Below are 20,059 nucleotides of genomic sequence, written 5' to 3' on the forward strand. Positions count from 1 at the left end.
AGCCAAAAAGCTTTATTTTTTCAGCTTTTTTTTTTTTTTTTTTGAAATTCTGGTCATTTGCATTTATCATTGTTGCTATAATACAATCTTTTTTAACTATAATATTTTAAATGAAAGCAACAAAATGACTGTCCTCTACCAATTTGTAAAGATCTGTAAATATGAACAATCATATAAAAAAGAAATAAATTGTGTTCTGCTTTTCAGTGTTTATTTTTATATAATTCTATTTTTAAATCTATGTAGTTTTTTATATAATTTATAAGTACCTTTTATTTTAAATCAGTGTACATAATCCCAAATACTACGATGATGTACACTATCATTCAAAGTTTGGGGTCTGTGATATTTTAGAAATATTGTGAAATAATAATACAATTTACAACTGCATTTTTAATATATTTTAAAATGTAATTTATTCCCGTGGTCAAAGCTAAAATATGTATTCATTACTCCAGTCTTCAGTGTCACATAATCCTCCAAAAATCATTCTACTATGAGGATTTGCTGCTCAATAAATATTTCTTCTTCTTCTTCTTCTTCTTCTTCTTCTTCTTCTTCTTCTTCTTCTTCTTCTTCTTCTTCTTCTTCTTCTTCTTCTTCTTCTTCTTCTTCTTTTAAAAACAGCTTAATTTTAAGAATTTTAATAATATGCTTAAACAATTAGATACATTTTTTCAGGATTCTTTGATTAATAGAATTTTTTCAAAATAAGTTATTTCACCGTATACATGTATTTACTGTCTCCCTTTATCAATTTAATGCATCCTTGTTGCATTTTTTTTTTTTTTTTAAATCTTTGGAGTGTATACTTTTTTCTATACATAGGCCTGCTTTTTTGCCACTGCTAAATTGTTTTTTTCCATTCTAGTAATGAGAATTGAAGGGTGCTGTCCTTAATTTTCTAAACATTTTGTAGGAATATGGGTAACACTTTATTTTACTGTATCATTGTTAAACACATATTTACTATCCTAATTTACTATAAATTAGGCATAATTACTTGCAACTAACCCTAATTACTATAGTAACCACATACTATAGTATGTACATGTAGTTTATTAATATTACTGTAATTAAATATATAATTACACTGTAACAGGGACACATTAAAGTAAAGTGTAACCTCAATATGTTTTTGACAGGTTTCGTGTGGTTTACTGTACATAATGCTACATCTCTTGCTCTCGCCTCTGTTTCAGGTGGTAACAAACAGAGACACACAGGAGACCCTGCTGTGCATGGCCTGTGTGTTCGAAGTGTCAAACAGCGAGCATGGAGCCCAGCATCACATCTACAGACTAGTGAAGGAATGAAGCAGCTCTTTCACACAGACTCTCAACCTCAGTTCAGTGGCAGTGCCTCTAGCTCAACACTCACTCAAGATGAGTTTGTCACATTTGAGTGATGCTTCTAATTATATATATACATATATATATTTCTTTATTAATATGTGTTTGACGTTTAACTGCAGCTGTGAATGGCGGTACAGTTTTATGTTTTAATACAGGAAAGAATGTCAAAGAATGCCGAATCAACATTCATTCGTAGACTATACATATAAAGTGACAGTATCGTTAGACTTAAGGGTTGGTTTGAGTTAGGCTGAATCTGAAAACAACCTCATTTTGGATTTCTTTAAAAAAACAAAAAAACATATGGGTGCAGCCATAAATGTGTGTGAGTGGCATGTAGGTGTACAGATGTATATACATTCTCACAGGTATTTTTCCCAAAGAAAAAGTATTTGAGAAATGTAATTCTGTAACATTGATTTATTAAAACGAAAGCTACTGTAGGTGTTAAAAAAAGATTCTTGTGGCCATCGGAAAACAAAGGTTCCCGCATTCTGAACATTCAGAGAATTCAGGGAATTCATAAGCCCAGCCCTTGAAAAGAGTTACTTTGTACTTGCTACTTTTTCATTTTCGTTGAGGAATTACTGCACTGTGATACGAGGAGTTTATACCAACCCGTGTCTGTTTTCACGTGTCACCACCTGCAATAAGAAAACGCAGAGAATCAACCCATCATTGTTGGCTGTACAGCGAAACGCCTTGTATAAAAGATAACTCTAGAAACAAGAAGCACTGCATTAACTACAAGGGGTTGATGGATTATCCATCATCTTGACCCGAGCACTTGGACCCGTTCGTCGGACATGCCTTTCTGCCGCTGGGGAAGCCACACTTCAAAATGCCCATCCCTGAACATGCTGTACACCCGTCCGTCACGGAGCACTCCTTCATCTTCTGTAGGAATCAGTCCTGTCCCAGAATTCTTCGCTGCCTTTGACATTCCCACACAGCCCATGTCTCTGTGGCCTAATCGATTTCTACGACTGCAAGCCTTAATAATGGTTGTGTGAACTCCAAAAGATGCCACTAAAGCTGTGACCTCTTTCCTAAGCTGGAAGACTTTCTTGTTATTGTCACATGTTGTAGGAATTGTACAGTACAAACCTGCCAAAGTGTAACAATATACAGCACAGTGCCTTAGTGTATGAAGTCAACATGAATGAGCGCAGTCATTTTTCGGGAAAAAGTAACACTAAAGGTGCGGTCACATTTACTGCTCTGCGAGATTTTGCAGACAAAATCCTGTCATTCCGATAGCAATCCAGGCGTTTTCCCTTGCAGATTTTGCTAATTCACACAAACTTGTTGCGCTGACCAACAGAAAGCTGCTTTGTTTGAAAATACGCTTTACAAATCACTACAGTATTGACAATACACAATGGACTATAGTTGGTTGATCAGAGCTCACATTGACAGTTGCCCGCATTCTCCACCACATTTTTTTCCCCTTGAAATTTCGCAAATGTGACCGCACCACAAAATCCAACGTGTCATCTTTATTAAAAAAAAATTTTACTGGCCATTTGATTGACCTCTCACTCTGTATGAAGTTTCCTTCAAGTGTATAACGTCAACATGGATGAGCGCAGTTGTTTTTCGGGAAGAAGTAACACTAAAGTTGCGGTCACATTTATTGTTGCTCTGCTGAATTTTGTTGACGAAATCCAGTCATTCCAATAGAAATCCGGACAATCCACAGTTTTCATAATTTGCTAATTTTCAAGTTGTTCACATGAATTTGTCGCACTGACCAACAGAAGCTGCTTTGTTGGAAAATGCGCTTTATAAATCACTACGCTATTGATAATAGACAATGGACTATTGTTGGTTGATCAGAGGTTATATTGAAAGCTGCCCACATTCTCCACCACATTTTTGTCCTCGAAATTTCACAGTGATTTTGCAAATGTGACCGCAGCATAAGATCCAACTTTGTCATCTTTAAAAAAAAAAAAACACTGGCCTTTTGGTTGAACTTTCACTCTGTATAAAGTTTCTTTCTAGTGTATGAAGTCAACGTGGATGAGCACAGCCTTTTTTAGGGGAGGAGAAGTAACACTAAATGCGCAGTCACATTTTACTGTTGCTCAGATCACTATGCTATTGACAACGGACTATTGTTGGTTGATCAGAAGTTATATTGTAAGCTGGCCGTGTTCTCCACCACATTTTTTTCATCCTCAAAATTTTGCTGCAATTTTGCAAATGTGACCGCACCATAAGATCCTAAGTGTCATCTTTATTTAAAAAAAAAAGCTCTGACCATTTGGTTGACCTTTCGCTCTCAGAGACACATAGAAGACATATTTAGACATGCAGTACGTAAAGTATCTGATCTCGCCTTTTTTATCCGAAAAGACCAAAAAGTTGGAGACGCATTGAGCTCCTCTTTATTTCCTGCACTGTAGCATGAAAGTGCCTTCGGTTCCGATTTTTTTCCAGCTTAGAAAAGATTGCTGTTATTTTACATCCTTAAGATGAACAAAAACCAAAAAAAAAAAAAGTGGATGTAGGTCAAATATTCACCACATTGCCTTCATGAAAAATTTTATAGAAAAATCAACCTGGGCTAGCAAGTGGAGATGTTCTGAAATAAACTTATGTAATAATTATTATTAACAAATATCTATCAGCATTTGATTTAGTGGATGTGGCAAACTGTCATGTTTTTTTTTATTTTCTTTCTAAAACTTTGGTTCCATTCTGTGTGAGACTTGTCTGACATAGAGCTTTAGCGACTTTCACTCTAAAAGTGAAAAACCTCATAGCACCATGGAGATTATGAATGCCGAATTCATAATGATGTGTTTTTTCCTTCTTGTGTTAAGCCATTTACATGTCTTTTTTTTTTTGTGAATATAGCAAACACTATATTTAGTGACGTAAAGGTGTTTTTTCTCCTCAGACCTTAAAGATAGTCGAGGATATTAACCACAAGGTCACACGTAAGTTCTTTACGGACAAAGCTGGCTTCACCAAACCGTATCATCTCCACTGCATAATTTATTCATTCTGTTCATTTAAGTGGATGGAACCCTCAAAGAGTGAAAGACTAAGTTAGATTTACAGCTGTGTATGTTGTACTGCTTAAAGTAAACTGTGGAGTTAAGTACGCTCAATATCAAAACGGCAAACGGTGTTGATTGTTGCGTGTTTGCCTTACCTTCGCCCTCTTGTTCACGTTTCATATAGAGATCTTCCTGTATTGTTCTACATGTTTTGTGATGGCGTCAGTATATTCAGAGCCCGTTGGGGTGGTGATACTGTTACTGCTGGTGCATCTGCGATGTCAGTTCCTCCTTAACAGTCCCCTTTACTTCTCTAGGGATTTGAGATCTAATGCCTTTAATGATGAATGTTAAACGGACATTATTTTGCTAGTAATGGACACTAAATAAGGATTTAAGCGGAATCCGGACTACAGTATGACGGCAGTTTAGCTTATGTTTTTTGATCTATGTTTGTATTTTGTCTGTGTGTAGGTACTGGTACCTCCTATGTTCATTACCATTTAAGATGTTGGCTTTAAAGTGAACTTTTCTCTAGTTCAGATAGTATCATAAAAGATATTGGGTTTGTGTGCAGAGATTTTTTTTGTAAAAAGGTGCTTTGTATAAAATTATATATTCTGGCTTTTCTTGGTACAAAGGTGTGATATCTTTTAATATCCCTGATGATGGGGGAAAAAACATTGGAGCAAGGCTGAGAGAGAAAAGAAAAAACTTATTATGTGTGTGTTCTTTATCGCATATGGTCTTGTCTTTGCTCCGTAACATTTTGATGCCGCCTTGATAAAGTGGTAGATATTTTGTAGCTTTCTAGATACTTTGTATGTATACAATATTGAATAAAATAAATAATTAAAACACATCTTGTCTGGTCATGTTCTTTCGCTCTGTTAAATTAAAGGAATAGCCAATCCAAAAATTCCAGGAATATTTTTTTATCTTCCACAGAAGAAAGCTGTACAGTTTTGGACTGACGCGTTTTTGAGTGAATGGTCCTGGCGTAAAGGTTTTCTTTTTTTGTTAGAATGTTGCTTGTAATTGATGTTCGCAGGGATGGATTGTAACACTAAATTGATCTGCTAGTCTGCAGCGCCCCCTGTCGTCACTTTTAGGAACCGGCTTTGAAAACAAAGTTAAAGGGATAGTTCACCCCAAAATTAAAGTTCTGTTATCCTTTACTTACCCTCGATGTGTTCCAAACAGACAGTTCTATAGTATGAAGAAAGAAAAAAGGTGTAAATGATGACAATTTTAATTTTAGGGTAAACTGTCCCCCTTAATGGATTAATTTAAATAATCTTAGTAATGCTGCTAAAGACTTTTATTCAAATAAATTCTGTTCTTTTGAACTTTCTACTCAACACTGATGAGAAATGTCACTTGAGGATCAAATACCGGTAAGCATAGAATGATTTCTGAAGAAAAAAAAATGAACATCACAGGAATAAATAAAAATGTAAGATACATAAAAATGTAGTGCTGGGCAATTGATTAACAACATCCAAAATAAAAGTTTGTGTTTACATAATATATGTGTGTGCATATATATATAGCCGTGTGTGTGTGTGTGTGTGTGTGTGTGTGTGTGTGTGTGTGTGTGTGTGTGTGTGTGTGTGTGTGTGTGTGTGTGTGTGTGTGTGTGTGTGTGTGTGTGTGTGTGTGTGTGTGTGTGTGTGTGTGTGTGTGTGTGTGTGTGTGTGTGTGTGTGTGTGTGTGTCCGCTTTTTAAAAGGCTTATAAATCATACAGGATGTTTTTTTTTTTGTTGTTGAGAAAGTAAAAATGCAGAATGTTTCCTGTGATGGGTAGGTTTAAGGGCAGGGGCAGTGTAAGGGGATAGAAAATATGTTTTTTACAGTAAAAAAAACATTACACCTATGGAATGTCCCCATACGTCACAAAACGTGTGTGTGTGTGTGTGTGCGTGCGTGCGTGCGTGGGTGCGTGACCAGTGCATTTAGTTATTATCATTTATGAATATCTACGCATTAGTGCATGTCTTGTCTCCACACAATTAGGTTTTTTACTCCAGTACAGCTGAAATTGTGAAATAACTAACACTTTATTTAATTTGTTAATGTATGTGTGTTGTCTTTGTTAACGTTAGTTAATAAAATACAGCTGTTCATTGTTCATGTTAGTTAAGAGTGCATTTAATACAGCTTTTGATTTTAATAATGTATTAGTATGAAATTACATTAACAAAGATGAATAAATGCTGTAGAAGAGCAGTTCATTTTTAGTCTATGGTAACTAATGAAAACTTATTTTATAAAGTGTTACCAAAATAAGTTAAGAAATCTTACAAACTTCAACTTTATCACTAGTGATACCCAGCTTTCAATTTTAAGGCATAGTTTTGTGCATAATTTAAATGCACAGAAATGTCTATTTTAATGCAAATATAAAAGCTGTAGGCATTCATATGTATAGCCCTCTTCTACACTGCAGTTACAGTAATATCAGTGAACACTAGGGGCGGTATTTTACTCATATGAATTGTGGATGTTGCATTAATGATAGTGAACAGCAGGTGTCGCTGCAGGATCGCTCTCAGGAAGAGGTTAAACCTAAAGGACTTTTAGTAACTTGTTGTTAGTTGAAGACGTTTAAGAGGTTTAAAAATACATAATTTCTTCATAGAGAATGCGAGGTATTTTTTTTTCTTTTTTAGATACTTGCAAGGGTATTTGTGCCTTTATAAAAAAGGGAATTAATCTCAAGTGAGTTTTATTAAAGGCATATGTATGACTGTAATACATGTATATGATTATAATGTGAAATGAAGGGTCCAGTGTTTATCCAGTGTTGTCATTTCCTTGCTTCTTTTTTATATTATTTGAACGGTTTTTAATAATGATCCTTATTTAGTATGTACATGTATGCGTGTATTCAAATACATAACAATTCATTTTTAATCATTCATTTGCATTCTTTTCTTTTCTCAATTTCTTAATGCAATACTCTGAAAGCAGCACATCTCGAAGAAGCAAATACACCAACTTAGATTTGGCCTTCAAGATTAAAACAACATGCAACTATTAAAATATCTAGCGTCAAATCTGTCCGTCTGAAGGTCAGGCTCGTAAACTCTGGCCTTTATTAAGCAGATCAATTCACTGTGGGTTGGGAGAGGCTGCTTTTGGGAACGGCAGGTTAAAGATGAACTCGGGTTAAAGGTGAATAATACTTTCAATCATGTCCACTCACATGAGATGACTCCAGTCAGCCTGATAAAAGATGATTGATTGTAGAGAGGTGCCTTATGGGGACATATTGAGATCACATGACCAACCAAATTTAAATGTTGTCTCTGTAAACCTCACATTTTTTTTTTAAGATGAGGTTAAATGCTCACTGAAGAGGTGAGTTTTCTGCATTCCGGGTGGAGGTGGGGACATCGTTCCACCAGCAAGGAACAGTGAACAAAAATGTTCTGGAGAGATCCGTGAATAAAAAAAACACAACCACCCAATTCCCCATGGACAGAATTAAGACCCGTCCAACATTTATTCTTGTTTGAGAACCCATTTAAAACCTCAAGACATAATATTTATGCCAAACTAATAATTAGGCTCTAAAATGATGATAATTATGATGATATATGTGATAATCAAGTGTTTTTGTTTTTTTAGAAACGTGTCAGGGTATTTGTGCTTTTATAAAAAAGAAAATGATCCCAAATGAGTTTTTATAAAATATATTACATGCAGAAAAAATTTAAAAATAAATTAAAAAAAGAAAACCTCAAGACATGAAACGAAAACAAACTAATAGTTAGACTTTTAAAATGACGACGACGACGACGATGATGATGATATATGTGATAATAAAGTGTTTTATAAAAGATATAGGCTATTACGTGTGAATGTGATAAATTAATGTGAAATTAAGTGTTCAGATCCGTGTTCTTTTATCCAGAGTTGTCATTTCATTGGTTAATTTTTTCGTTTTACATAAACAGTTTTTATTTCGTTAGAAGTTGTTGTTGTATTTCATCTAAACCGAAGTGCCCGCAGCAGGTGTGGTCATGTGATCAGTGTGGCGCTCTCTCAGCAGCGCTGTCCCGTCTGCGCTCATTCACTCTCAGAGACTCACATGAGGACTGACAAACCTGCCGACACTGGAGCACGAGCAACGAATCAACAACATCACAACTTTATTTTTTCCAACAGTGTGGATTAACCTTAAACATTTAATAGGCTGCGATATTTCCGTTTTGCAGTAGTTTTCATATCACCTGCATATCATTTCTTGCACCAGGAAACTTTTACAGACTTGTTGGGACATTAAATCAGGCTGAGTGATGGAGGCAGAGGAGAGTAAAATTTCAGTGTGGGTTTGTCGCGAGGAGAAACTCGTGTCGGGCTTGTCGAAACGCACGACCTGCGCGGATGTGATCCGGGTTTTACTGGACGAGCAGGACCTGGAGCCGCGCGTGTCTCTCTCGGGCTCTCCTCAGTCCTACTGCGTCGTCGAGAAATGGAGAGGCTTCGAAAGGATTTTACCCAACAAAACCAAGATCCTGCGACTGTGGAGCGCGTGGGGAGAGGAACAAGAAAACGTCCGGTTTGTGCTGGTGAAAAACGAGGCGTCCTTACCGAGCAACGGCCCGCGGAGCGCAGAGGCGCGCGTAGTTCTCAGCAAGGAGAGCCCGTGCGTCTACAAGGGCACCGCGAGAGTGACCATGGCTCTGTCACAGGAAAAACAAAGACGGATAGTCAGGAAAGCTTTCAGGAAATTGGATAAAATCAACAAGAAAAGAGCGCAGGCTGCATCCAAGGACGCGTCGTGCATGGAGAAGATGGAGACCCTTGTGCACCTGGTCATATCTCAAGATCACACCATCCGCCAGCAGATTCAGAGGATAAAAGAGCTCGACAGGGAAATCGACAGGTATGAGGCCAAAGTTCATTTTGATAGAATGAAGATGCACGGGATCAACTATGTCCAGGATACGTATTTAGTGGACGCCAACCCTGATAAAGTCAGCGAGGGGGACGAAACGAGTCCAGAGGAAGCTCTCGCCCAGTTTGAGGAATACGCTCGGAGATGCGAGGAGGTCATCAAGCTGCAAGAAGAACTGGCTGAGCACGAGGCCCTCATGGAGAGCATCACAACTGAGATACAAGAGGAGCTCAACCAGAGATGGATGAAAAGAAGGCACGAGGAACTCGCCAATAAAGACAACGAAAGCCCTTCTGCAGAAGCATCTCTCAGAGCCACGACTCAAGAGAGCGATCCAGCGCTGGATGTGTCGTCTGACAACGACTTGCTTTTGGAAGAGGAGAGGATCAGAACCCAACTGGACACCAGTTTGTACATCGGTCTGCGGCTGAACACCGACTTGGAGGCTATAAGGAACGATTTGGACTTGACCGAGGAGATATGGGGGGCAAAGGAGAAAGAACTCATGGATTTAATGGAGAAAGTCAACTCTTTGGATTTCGAGGAGGACAGTGCAGACAATGCGGAGCTGAAAGAGGAAAGCACAATAGAAACAGACAGATTGATTCCACTCCAGGGGGACAGTGTGTGGGTGGAGCAGGCAAGAGGACTTTCAAAAACATGTGACGGGAACGATGACGACTCAGATACGGGACTCAGCTCAATGCACAGTCAGGACTCAGATATCACACCCATCTGTGAATCCCTAGTGTGAAAACCACAGCCTGCATTCATATTATCAGTCAAATGAACACCATGACACTGGCTTAAACGGATAGTTCAACCAAAATCCCTCAAGTTGTCCCAAACCTGTATGAGTTTCTTTCTTCGGTTGAACACAAAAGCAAAATGTTTGTAACTACAGCACCCGTTGACATCCATAGTAGGAATAAAAAACAATGGAAGTCAATGGGTGCCAATATTCTTTAAAATAGCTTTTTTGTTTTTAACACAAGAAAGATACTCACACAGGTTTGAAACACTTGAGGGTTTTTGGGTGAACTACCCCTTTAATATAACACAATCTTTACATTTTACTCAATACACAAGCATAATGTGGAGGCAAGTACTCTCCTGCAAATCAAAGTGATCAAGGACACAATGCACTTACTGAGCATCCGTGGTCAGTTTTTCCACTTATTTTCATGTTGCTGTCTACAGGAATCAGTGTTATTTCATCTAGAGATATGAGTTAGTGATTATAGCACTGCTACTTTGTGAAACACACACAGGATTGAAATCTGATTGAAACGTGGTTGGTGTTTTCTGCACTAGACATCATTTGGAGCAAATGTGATGGACACTGAAGGCTGCGCCTTGCAGAAGATCAATTTTACATGGCAGTATGGTTTATGAAATATAAATAGTTATTTAAAGCTGAAGTGTGTGATATCTGTGCATCCTCAAATGGAAGTTCCATAATAGTTTTCAGGCTGATTTGAATATTTAATGATATTATAGTAGATGTTTTGCCCGTGCAGAAGCATAAAATAAACATGAAATGAAATCTGATGCATTGTCGTGACATTTTCCTGCAGCTCCAGTCACAGCTCAGCTTGGCTCAATAAACCTGCATGCGAAACCAAAAGCAAAGAATTGAAATTACAGTATGAACAACAGCTTCTGAGATAAGTAATGCTGACAGATGACGTCTCCGAGTATTATAGACCTCCTTGAGAGAAAGTATTTCAGAAAAGAGAAAAATTGCACACTTCAGCTTTAAGTTGCATTTTGACACGAGCACAAGAGTTCTGTTTGTGTGATTCAAATGGTGAATGTCTGATGAGCTTAATGATACAGGATTTTTTATTATTATTATTATTATATATTAACAGAGATCCTGTTAATATATACCTGTACAACCTGTACAATTGTACAGACACAACATTTGTATAACTTGAGAATCTATGATAAAACATTGTTGTCTTATGAACTAAAATACTGAGGAACGCTTCATTTATTGAAATGTTAAAACACAAACACACACACACACACACACACACACACACACACACACACACACACACACACACACACACACACACACACAAAACATATGCAAATGATATTTGATAAAAGCAATAGAATAAGAAATGGATTAACTTAAATAATCTTAGTAATGCTGCTAAAGACTTTTATTCAAATAAATTCTGTTCTTTTGAACTTTCTACTCAACACTGATGAGAAATGTCACTTGAGGATCAAATACCGGTAAGCATAGAATGATTTCCGAAGAAAAAAAAATGAACATCACAGGAATAAATAAAAATGTAAGATACATAAAAATGTAGTGCTGGGCAATTGATTAACAACATCCAAAATAAAAGTTTGTGTTTACATAATATATGTGTGTGCATATATATATAGCCGTGTGTGTGTGTGTGTGTGTGTGTGTGTGTGTGTGTGTGTGTGTGTGTGTGTGTGTGTGTGTGTGTGTGTGTGTGTGTGTGTGTGTGTGTGTGTGTGTGTGTGTGTGTGTGTGTGTGTGTGTGTGTGTGTGTGTGTGTGTGTGTGTGTGTGTGTGTGTGTGTGTGTGTGTGTGTGTGTGTGTGTGTGTGTGTGTGTGTGTGTGTGTGTGATAGCATAACTTTTATTTTGGATGTGACTAATCAATTGCCCAGCAGAAAATTTATATATACATATATATATACTATATACACACACACACACACAAACGTTTATCTTTTATTTTGGATGCGATTCGTCGTTTGCCCAGCACTAATTAAAATGGTATACCACTTTATTTTAAGTAAAAATAGGGCCCAATGTACTGTATAAATATGAAGGAATTTTCTGTATTTTTACAGGTGTAATGTATTTTGAATGATAGTGCGTAAAAACATCACTACAATAAATGTGCATTGTGTTGTGTTTTGGGGTTAATGGAAATGTCCATACAATTCCTGGAACACACTGTCAAAAAAAAAAATATTACAACTTTTTATCTTTGGTCAAATCAAGTTAGATAATTGATGTGGTTCAGATAACATAATATTTTGAGTTTCTGTTCATCAAATCCATCTCCATTGTAACTCAATTTGTTCAATTTCAATTTTAAGGCAGCAAGGTAACTTACTTTTTTTAAGTTAAACCAACAACAACATTTTTACAGCGCAGAAAGTTATGCATAATTACAAGTAACTAACACTAAACCAAACCCTAACTGTAACCGTATGTACATGTAGTTAATTACTCAGTACTTATTTGAGTAAGTACAATGTAACTACATCACCTTAAACTAAATTGTAAGCAACAAAACTATACTATAATGCAGTGTATATATATAATTTTTTGCTTTTATATAATAATTAAATAAAATAATGTAAAACAAGTCATTTTTTACACAGATACTGAGAGAAATGTGCTTAAATGCTTTAATAATCATAATAATAATAATGGCCCTACAAATAAGCTACATGTTCATTATAAAATAAGTTTTGCGGTTTTGCAAAATTTTGTGGTGACATTTCTCACCAGAGGATTAACGATAAACTGAGAAATGTATGACACACCCAGGCACTTGCAGTGTTGTAGAGTGAAAAACGCGCTCATGAAATATGTGTAAGTGGGGGTGTCCGATCTGTGTTCACGAGCTTTACGGTGGATTTAAGCTCCATTAGGTGTTACCAAACAATCACAGCTGCAGCTGACGCATCATGATCATTTAACACAACACTGTTCCTGATGTTTAACACGAGAGGGAAGGCTGCAGCACACACAGATGTTTCTCTGCTCTTATAATTGCAGAACTATAAATATAGTTCAGGCTAAAGGGTAAAGAAAGGTAACTTGCGCAGAAAAAGTAATTGTAAGTGTTGTGTGAACCAGGCAGACGAGTTGCTGGTGGCATAAAGCGTTACGCAATCCTCCTGTCCCAGAGGAACGGGGCTGTGGGGTTGTGTTGAGGTACAACGTTGGCACAGGTTTTCACAGAGCGCCAGGCATTGTAAAAGCGGGACATTTACATAACCCACCCAGATAACCTCCTCTCATGTGCTCACGCCTGACGAAAGACCCCAGAAACAGGCAGAAGAGCCCAGCCTCAGTTTTGGCACGTTCATATCACTGAACAGCTCAGAGCGGTCTGAGACAGAGACACTGGTGTTGACTGTACAGTTCTGTTCAATCAAGGCTGGACTATTGCTGCCATGTTGAGCATTATGATTTCTTCCATCATCCTCAAGTGGCCTGTTTCAGCCTCATAAAGTCTTATGCATATGTTTGGGGTCAGTTCTTTAATTTGATTGAATGAGACAGTAAAGAAATTTACTAAAGATTTATATTTCTAATGTTTTTTTGTTTTTTTTACTTTCTGTTCCCGAAAAAAATCAATTATGGTTTTCACAAAAATATTACGCAGCACAACTGTTGAACCACTGCATATTAAATGACAGATATAAACAAATCTGTACTTCTCGATTTCAGGCTTTTATCATTTTCACAACATTTTCATAACCCCCCAAAATATTTTGCTGTATGGTTATCTGAACATGAATGTTTTTGTCAAAGACTACATCTGGATCAGATTCAGAGCAATGATCAAACACAGATGGAGTAGATTGAGTCCATCAGCACCCCTAATGCCTCACAGTCCTGGAGCTCGTCCTGGGTCCACATTTCATTCAGTAACATTAGGCAGTTTGGATTTATATGATGATCACGTTATTTTACATATGAATCTGCTTACAAATTATATCACTTGTTTCTGCATCTTCTTCGCATGTGTTTTGATCAGGAGATGCTGTGCTCTTTTTTAGAAATTGTGTAAAAGCGCCCCCTACCGTAAAACAGTGAAAACACGGAGAGCCAGAAATGTCCTTCGATGGTGGGGAAAGAGTTCAGAACCAGACTTTATGAATGTCCAAAAAGAAAAGAAAAAAAAAACATAGAAAAGTTGATTAAGGATACATTTACATTTCAACAATGTATTAAAAATGTGCATACAGACAACATTGTCAAAACGATCCTATTCACAAAGATCCGCAAAAACTACTAAATGGTAAATGGACTGCATTTATTACCTCACATTCACACACCGACAGCGGTGTCAGCCATGTAAGGCTCCATCCAGCTCGTCGGGAGCAGCTGGGGTTCGGTGTCTTGCTCATGGACACCTCGACACTCGGTCAGGTGGAACCGGGGATTGAACCAACAACCTTCTGGTTTATAGACAACTTACATGAACCACTGAGCCACTGCCGCCACTAAACACGCTGTATTCTGCTGCTAGGCCAGTAGGTGGAGATATCACTTTGTGATGTCAATGTCAATTCATTTTCACAAATTAACGTAGTTTACAAAGGTATGATAATGGTTTGGTTTGGTTTTTTGAAACCTGTTTTCCAACCTTCGCATTTTCAGGCCCCCAAAACTTCATTGTCATGTCAATAAATGTTCAAAATGCATAAAACTCTTTCTGTTTTTAGTTGAAAATGATGTTGTGTACCCCCCCCCATATTGATCCATTCATCCCCACCAATCAAACTATCAGTACAGTTATCTGTTGCAGTTATGGCTCAAACAGAGGAAGGTACAGAGCCTCATTAATGTCTGTGGGGAATTACTGCCAGTACAGTACGAGTATCCTCTTCAAACTCTCACACAATAAAGTCAAGCGCTGTTAAACTCCAGCAGGGAGGAGTGGAGATAAAACCATCAAGCCCTCATATCAGAGAGGAACCGGCACACAGGACTCATCTGGCTAGAAACTTTTCTATTTGTCGAGTACAAATTATGAAACCCTGAAATCTGGACAAATTGTTGATGCGTCCCGTGATGCGCGTTGCGTGTGTAATGCATCGTGTACAAACACCCATGTGCCAACATACACTCGAGCACACACTCGTAAACCAGTTCTGTGTTCTCATAGCTTAAAAGTGCCAAGGTTTTCTCCATAAAAATTAAGAGGGCTCATTCATTCACTGCGTTAGCTGGAGGCCTTCCTGCTTCACCTTTATGCAATACGATTAGGTTGTAATAAATCTGCTTGGTGACATAACAGAAGAAAATGTTCTTATTTTTTTTAGTGTGAAGAACATTTTATAATTCTAAAGAACCTTTTTTTTTCCACTTTGAAGAACCTTTTGTGGTTTTCAGTTTCTATGGATGTTTAAGGTTATCATGCAGCCATTGATGCTAATAAAGAACCAGTACTTTCAAGAGGGAAAAATTGGATGACTTTTTGGTTTATGGTTTAACCAGGCTGGTTAGTGCTGGTATAGTGCTGGTTTATGCCAACCTGATCTCACAGATTTCCGTGAAATGAACATGGACCCGTAACTCAAAAATCCGTGGTAGTTTCACGGAATTGCCAAAAATTCCGTGATGGGTTCACGGAATTTATGCCTATGTAAGTCAATCACCAAAAACGACCAGTAACGTCGAGTTCATCCGCCGAATATTAATACATTTCAAATATTGCCGCCGGAAGAAACGTCAGGTCAGCTTTGACAGCATTGGCTGTCGTATGTCGCGTGACCAATTGTGTCATTACGTCAGCTTTGATTGTAAAATGCCATTGGCTCTCGTGTGTCTCGTGACCGATCACGTCATCATGCTGTCGTCTGTATCATTTGAATCATGAGAAATATGAACGAGTGCGTGTGTGGCGCGCGATCATTTCAACGATTAAACATTAAAGGGGGGGGGGGGGGGGAATGCTGTTTCATGCATACTGAGCTGTTTACACTGTTAAAGACTTGGATTCCCATCCTAAACATAGACAAAGTTTCAAAAACTAATGTTGGACGTTTGATGGAGTATTTCTGTTTCAAAAATACTCCTTCCGGTTTCTCATAAGTTTCGGAGAGTTTTTTTTCGAGTATTGGTCCGCTTGATGTCGATAGAGCGGATGGTCCTTGTATGAGCCGTACGGGCTCTTCTCCCGGTAGGGTGCGCGCGCGTGTGACTAGATGCACGCCGCCCATAAACACCGCTCTCAAGGTGCAGCAGATCCACTGGTCTGTGCAACACGTCTGTCACGCCGCGCTCCACTTTATTCCTATGGGTGACGTCAAGCGACTTCAACGCTTCAGCACAGCATTCCGGGAAGGCAGCGCTGCATTTGAACCGATTTGAACGCAGAAATGACGGGAAGCTTCACAACATCGCTTCAGTCGCAAAAGTGGATCTCCACGGTCACTGCTGTCAGGACTTCATGAAATCAACAGTTAACTTACCAAAGAAGTGTGATTTTGACGGAGCGGTCCCAACGATAAAGGTTCACGGTCGTGCGCGGTGAGTAAAACTGCTTCAGATGTCTGTTGTTGGCTATCGTCGCGTAAGTAAACATCAGTAAACAACACGGTCGTTTATAACGTTAGTTAATTTATCAATGGAGCATGTGATCTATGTTGTGTGTTTAAATACATTTGTTTAGCTGACCACTATAGCTGTCAGTTTGATTATTGTAAAACCACCCAAACATAAACCTAGCGTTCTCACAAAGAGTGCTTCGTCATTCAAATGCGCTAGCGGTTACTCCATTGTTGTTCTGTATAACGTTACACTAGTCTGACGTGCAAAACCGTTTTGCTTGCTACTGCTAAGGTTTAGTCGCATACAATAGTCCATAAACCGAATCATGTCCTCATTATCCCCTCAAATAGTTCACTATTGACAGCTATAGGGGGCGATTTATATTATATAATGAGAATGTACAACATGAGTCCATTTTCCAAACCGTGTTTTTGTCTTACCCTGAATCATTATGGTGCACTTATAATAAGTGTTTATATTGGGACTATTTCAGACCGGTCTGGTAGGAACCGCTGCGGAGGAGCACAGTCCCTGCGTGACTCGCCATAGACATAAACAGAGAGAAATAGCTCCGGCTGTAATGTTCTTCCGCAAGAATGCAGTTCTAATTATTAACTGCTAGAGCACAAAAAGTTATGGACTGCAGCATTAAGTGGCCTTTAATTTGATTAATATTGTATATTATTTACAGTCTATTCAATACAGTTGTGCAAATGGATGCTTTACATACATACAAAAGTGTACTTCTTTTCATAAGGGCCCAGCATTTTTTTTTTTTTTTTTGATGTACAAAATCAATGAATAATAAAAAAATAAAAAAACCTGTATTCTGCTAACTGGCCAAACTCTCACCCTCATTACTGAGTACTGCCACCTAGAAATGTCCTAACCAACCAGTACAATCTGGACACTACAGAGCAAAAACACTTAAAACACCGGTAACACTTTAGCCAGAAGATATTAATTGCCACACATCCAATGTTCCTTAAAATGTTTATTAAGCCCGCACACACACACACACACACACACACACACACACACACACACACACACACACACACACACACACACACACACACACACACACACACACACACACACACACACACACACACACACACACACACACACACACACACACACACACACACACACACACACACACACACACACACACTACGTTTACATGGACAGCAGTAATCTAATTATTGACCTTATTCTGAATAAGACAATATTCTGATTAAGGTGTTTACATGACTTGCTTTTTGAATAATTCGTTCATAAAGACATCCGATGCGAGATGGGCATTCATCGTCTCCAAGACTCCTATGGCGCCAGCAGCAGCCGCCTCAGCGGAAGACCGATTGTGGGGTCTCCGACAGGACGGATGGCCGCTGGAGAGGTACGTGGAGGAATTCTCCGAGCTGGCCCGATGCCCCGCTTAACGTGGTGTTCTTGATGGGTTTGGACGAGGACACCATTCGATTTTGCAATGCTCCGTGTGTGTATTCATTAGTGGAAACTATCAACCTAGTCTTATTTCTGAATGGTTCCCAGTATGAAGTCGAAGAGTGTGTGCCTCGTCCGGACCCATCATTCCCAGAGCCGCTTCCAGGCTTCCCAGAGCCGCTTCCAGGCTTCCCAGAGCCTTCGCCCGGCTTCCCAGAGCTGCTTCCAGGCTTTCCAGGGCCGCTTCCAGGCTTCCCAGAGCCTTCGCCCGGCTTCCCAGAGCCGCTTCCAGGCTTCCCAGAGCCTTCGCCCGGCTTCCCAGAGCCGCTTCCAGGCTTCCCAGAGCCTTCGCCCGGCTTCCCAGAGCCACTTCCAGGCTTCCCAGAGCCTTCGCCCGGCTTCTCAGAACCACTTCCAGGCTTCCCCGAGCCTTCGCCCGGCTTCCCCGAGCCGCTACCGGCTTCCCCGAACCGCCTCCCGGCTTCCCAGAGCCTCCGCCTCCCAGCGTAGTAGCCACCCACGGGCCCACCAGACAGTTCCCAAAATTCAGCAAACAATTTTTTTGGGGTGCTATAGGCCCGTGGGTGGGTAACAGAGGGGAGGGATGCCAGCCCAGACAAGGACACCCCCCCACCCCCAGAGCCGCTCCTCCCCCCTCCCTCCCAGGTAATGTCACAGTCACTCCCGTTCCTGGACTCCATTTCCCAGGATCCTCCCTGTCTCGCACCTGATCGCACTTCCTCATCTTCTCTCCCGCTCTCCCCGAATTCCCAGCACCTGGTCCTCGTCATTATCACTCTTTAATGTTTGGACTCACTTCCCTCACTCCTTGTCGGTTCTGAACGTTTGTGTAATGTGTGTGTTGTTCCTGTTTAATCTCCAGCGTGTTCTTTGTATCTGTTTGAGTTATCTATTATTAAAGAAACCCATTTAGTTTGGATGTCTCGGATCTCTCATTGCCTGACGACAACCACAGGTAACAGCGTTATGGGAACGACATTTCAGACTTACAGATACGTAAAAGATATACGGGACTTTTCCACCATTCTTTAATCGGATTAAGGTCATTAGAAATCGTATTGTCTTAATCAGATTAATATTGGAGCATTGTTGTCCATGTAAACGTACTCACTCACTCACTCACTCACTCACTCACTCACTCACTCACTCACTCACTCAAACGCACTCACTCACTCTCACGTGTGTATGTGCTTGGATCTATAACTGCAGATTGCACTTGGGGATTCTCTCTGGGTTTCTTATTCCAGCTCTGATTCTCATTCTGACACAGGAACACATGAGGGCTCAGCCAGATCCAATGGAAAATACTTTTTGAAGAAAGCACTCATTTTCTTGTCTTTAGTACTTTCTGAAAAAATAAGAAAATAAATAATATGTTATTAAAAACATCACTGACCACAGAACTGAACCACTAGTTGTTAATGACGTTAAATGCGGTCGTCACTCCTGAAACTATACAGTGTGTGCTCGGAAATTGTGATGTTTCATCCCAAATGCTCTTTTGACATTCACCTCCTGGGCCGTTCATTTCAGCAGAAGCCTTCACACCATCACTGACATCCACCTTGCGATCTTCTGCAGACACAGGTTCAGTGTCAGGCGGATCCAATGGGAAATATTTTTTGAAGAAAGCACTCATTTTCTTGTCTTTAGTACTTTCTGAAACAAGAAGAAAACAAATAATATGTTATTAGAAACATCACTAACTGCAGGTCAAAAATGAATAATTAGTCAAACATGAAATACATTTCTGTTTGCATCTCAAACGTTCTGCACACACACAATTCAGTAATTCACAGCAGTGACGACCACATTTACAAAAACTTTACACAGTGTGTACGGACAGAACAGAACTGAATTGATAGTTATTTAATGACATCAAATGCGGTCGTCACTCCTGAGACTTCACAGTTTGTAGGTGGCCCTTGTAATGTGCATCTCAAATGCTCTGTTGACATTCACCTCTTTTTGGGCTGTACTTTTCGATCCCACTGCTGCTCCCTGGCCAGCCGGCGCTAAC

At 39.2% G+C, this 20,059-nt stretch overlaps 2 protein-coding genes across 7 annotated transcripts in view; both read left to right on the top strand.

Annotated features, from left to right (window-relative positions):
* Positions 1 to 5,228, top strand: part of tead1b (TEA domain family member 1b) — an 81,499-nt gene extending 76,271 nt beyond the window's left edge. For all 6 annotated transcript variants that reach the window (XM_067459910.1, XM_067460086.1, XM_067460253.1 and 3 more), the window contains one exon: positions 1,203 to 5,228. In XM_067459910.1, coding sequence (XP_067316011.1) covers positions 1,203 to 1,316 — 114 coding nt within the window. In that variant the 3' untranslated portion in view covers positions 1,317 to 5,228. The remainder of the gene's footprint in view (positions 1 to 1,202) is intronic.
* A 3,211-nt stretch (positions 5,229 to 8,439) lies between these two features.
* On the top strand, positions 8,440 to 10,824 carry rassf10b (Ras association domain family member 10b). The gene has a single exon (XM_067448484.1). The coding sequence runs from the start codon at positions 8,672 to 8,674 to the stop codon at positions 10,025 to 10,027; it is 1,356 nt and encodes a 451-aa protein (XP_067304585.1). The 5' UTR covers positions 8,440 to 8,671; the 3' UTR covers positions 10,028 to 10,824.
* The last annotated feature ends 9,235 nt before the right edge of the window (positions 10,825 to 20,059 follow it).

The sequence above is a fragment of the Pseudorasbora parva genome, chromosome 1, assembly GCF_024679245.1.
Source record: "Pseudorasbora parva isolate DD20220531a chromosome 1, ASM2467924v1, whole genome shotgun sequence".
In the NCBI taxonomy this organism is placed as follows: Eukaryota; Metazoa; Chordata; class Actinopteri; order Cypriniformes; family Gobionidae; genus Pseudorasbora; species Pseudorasbora parva.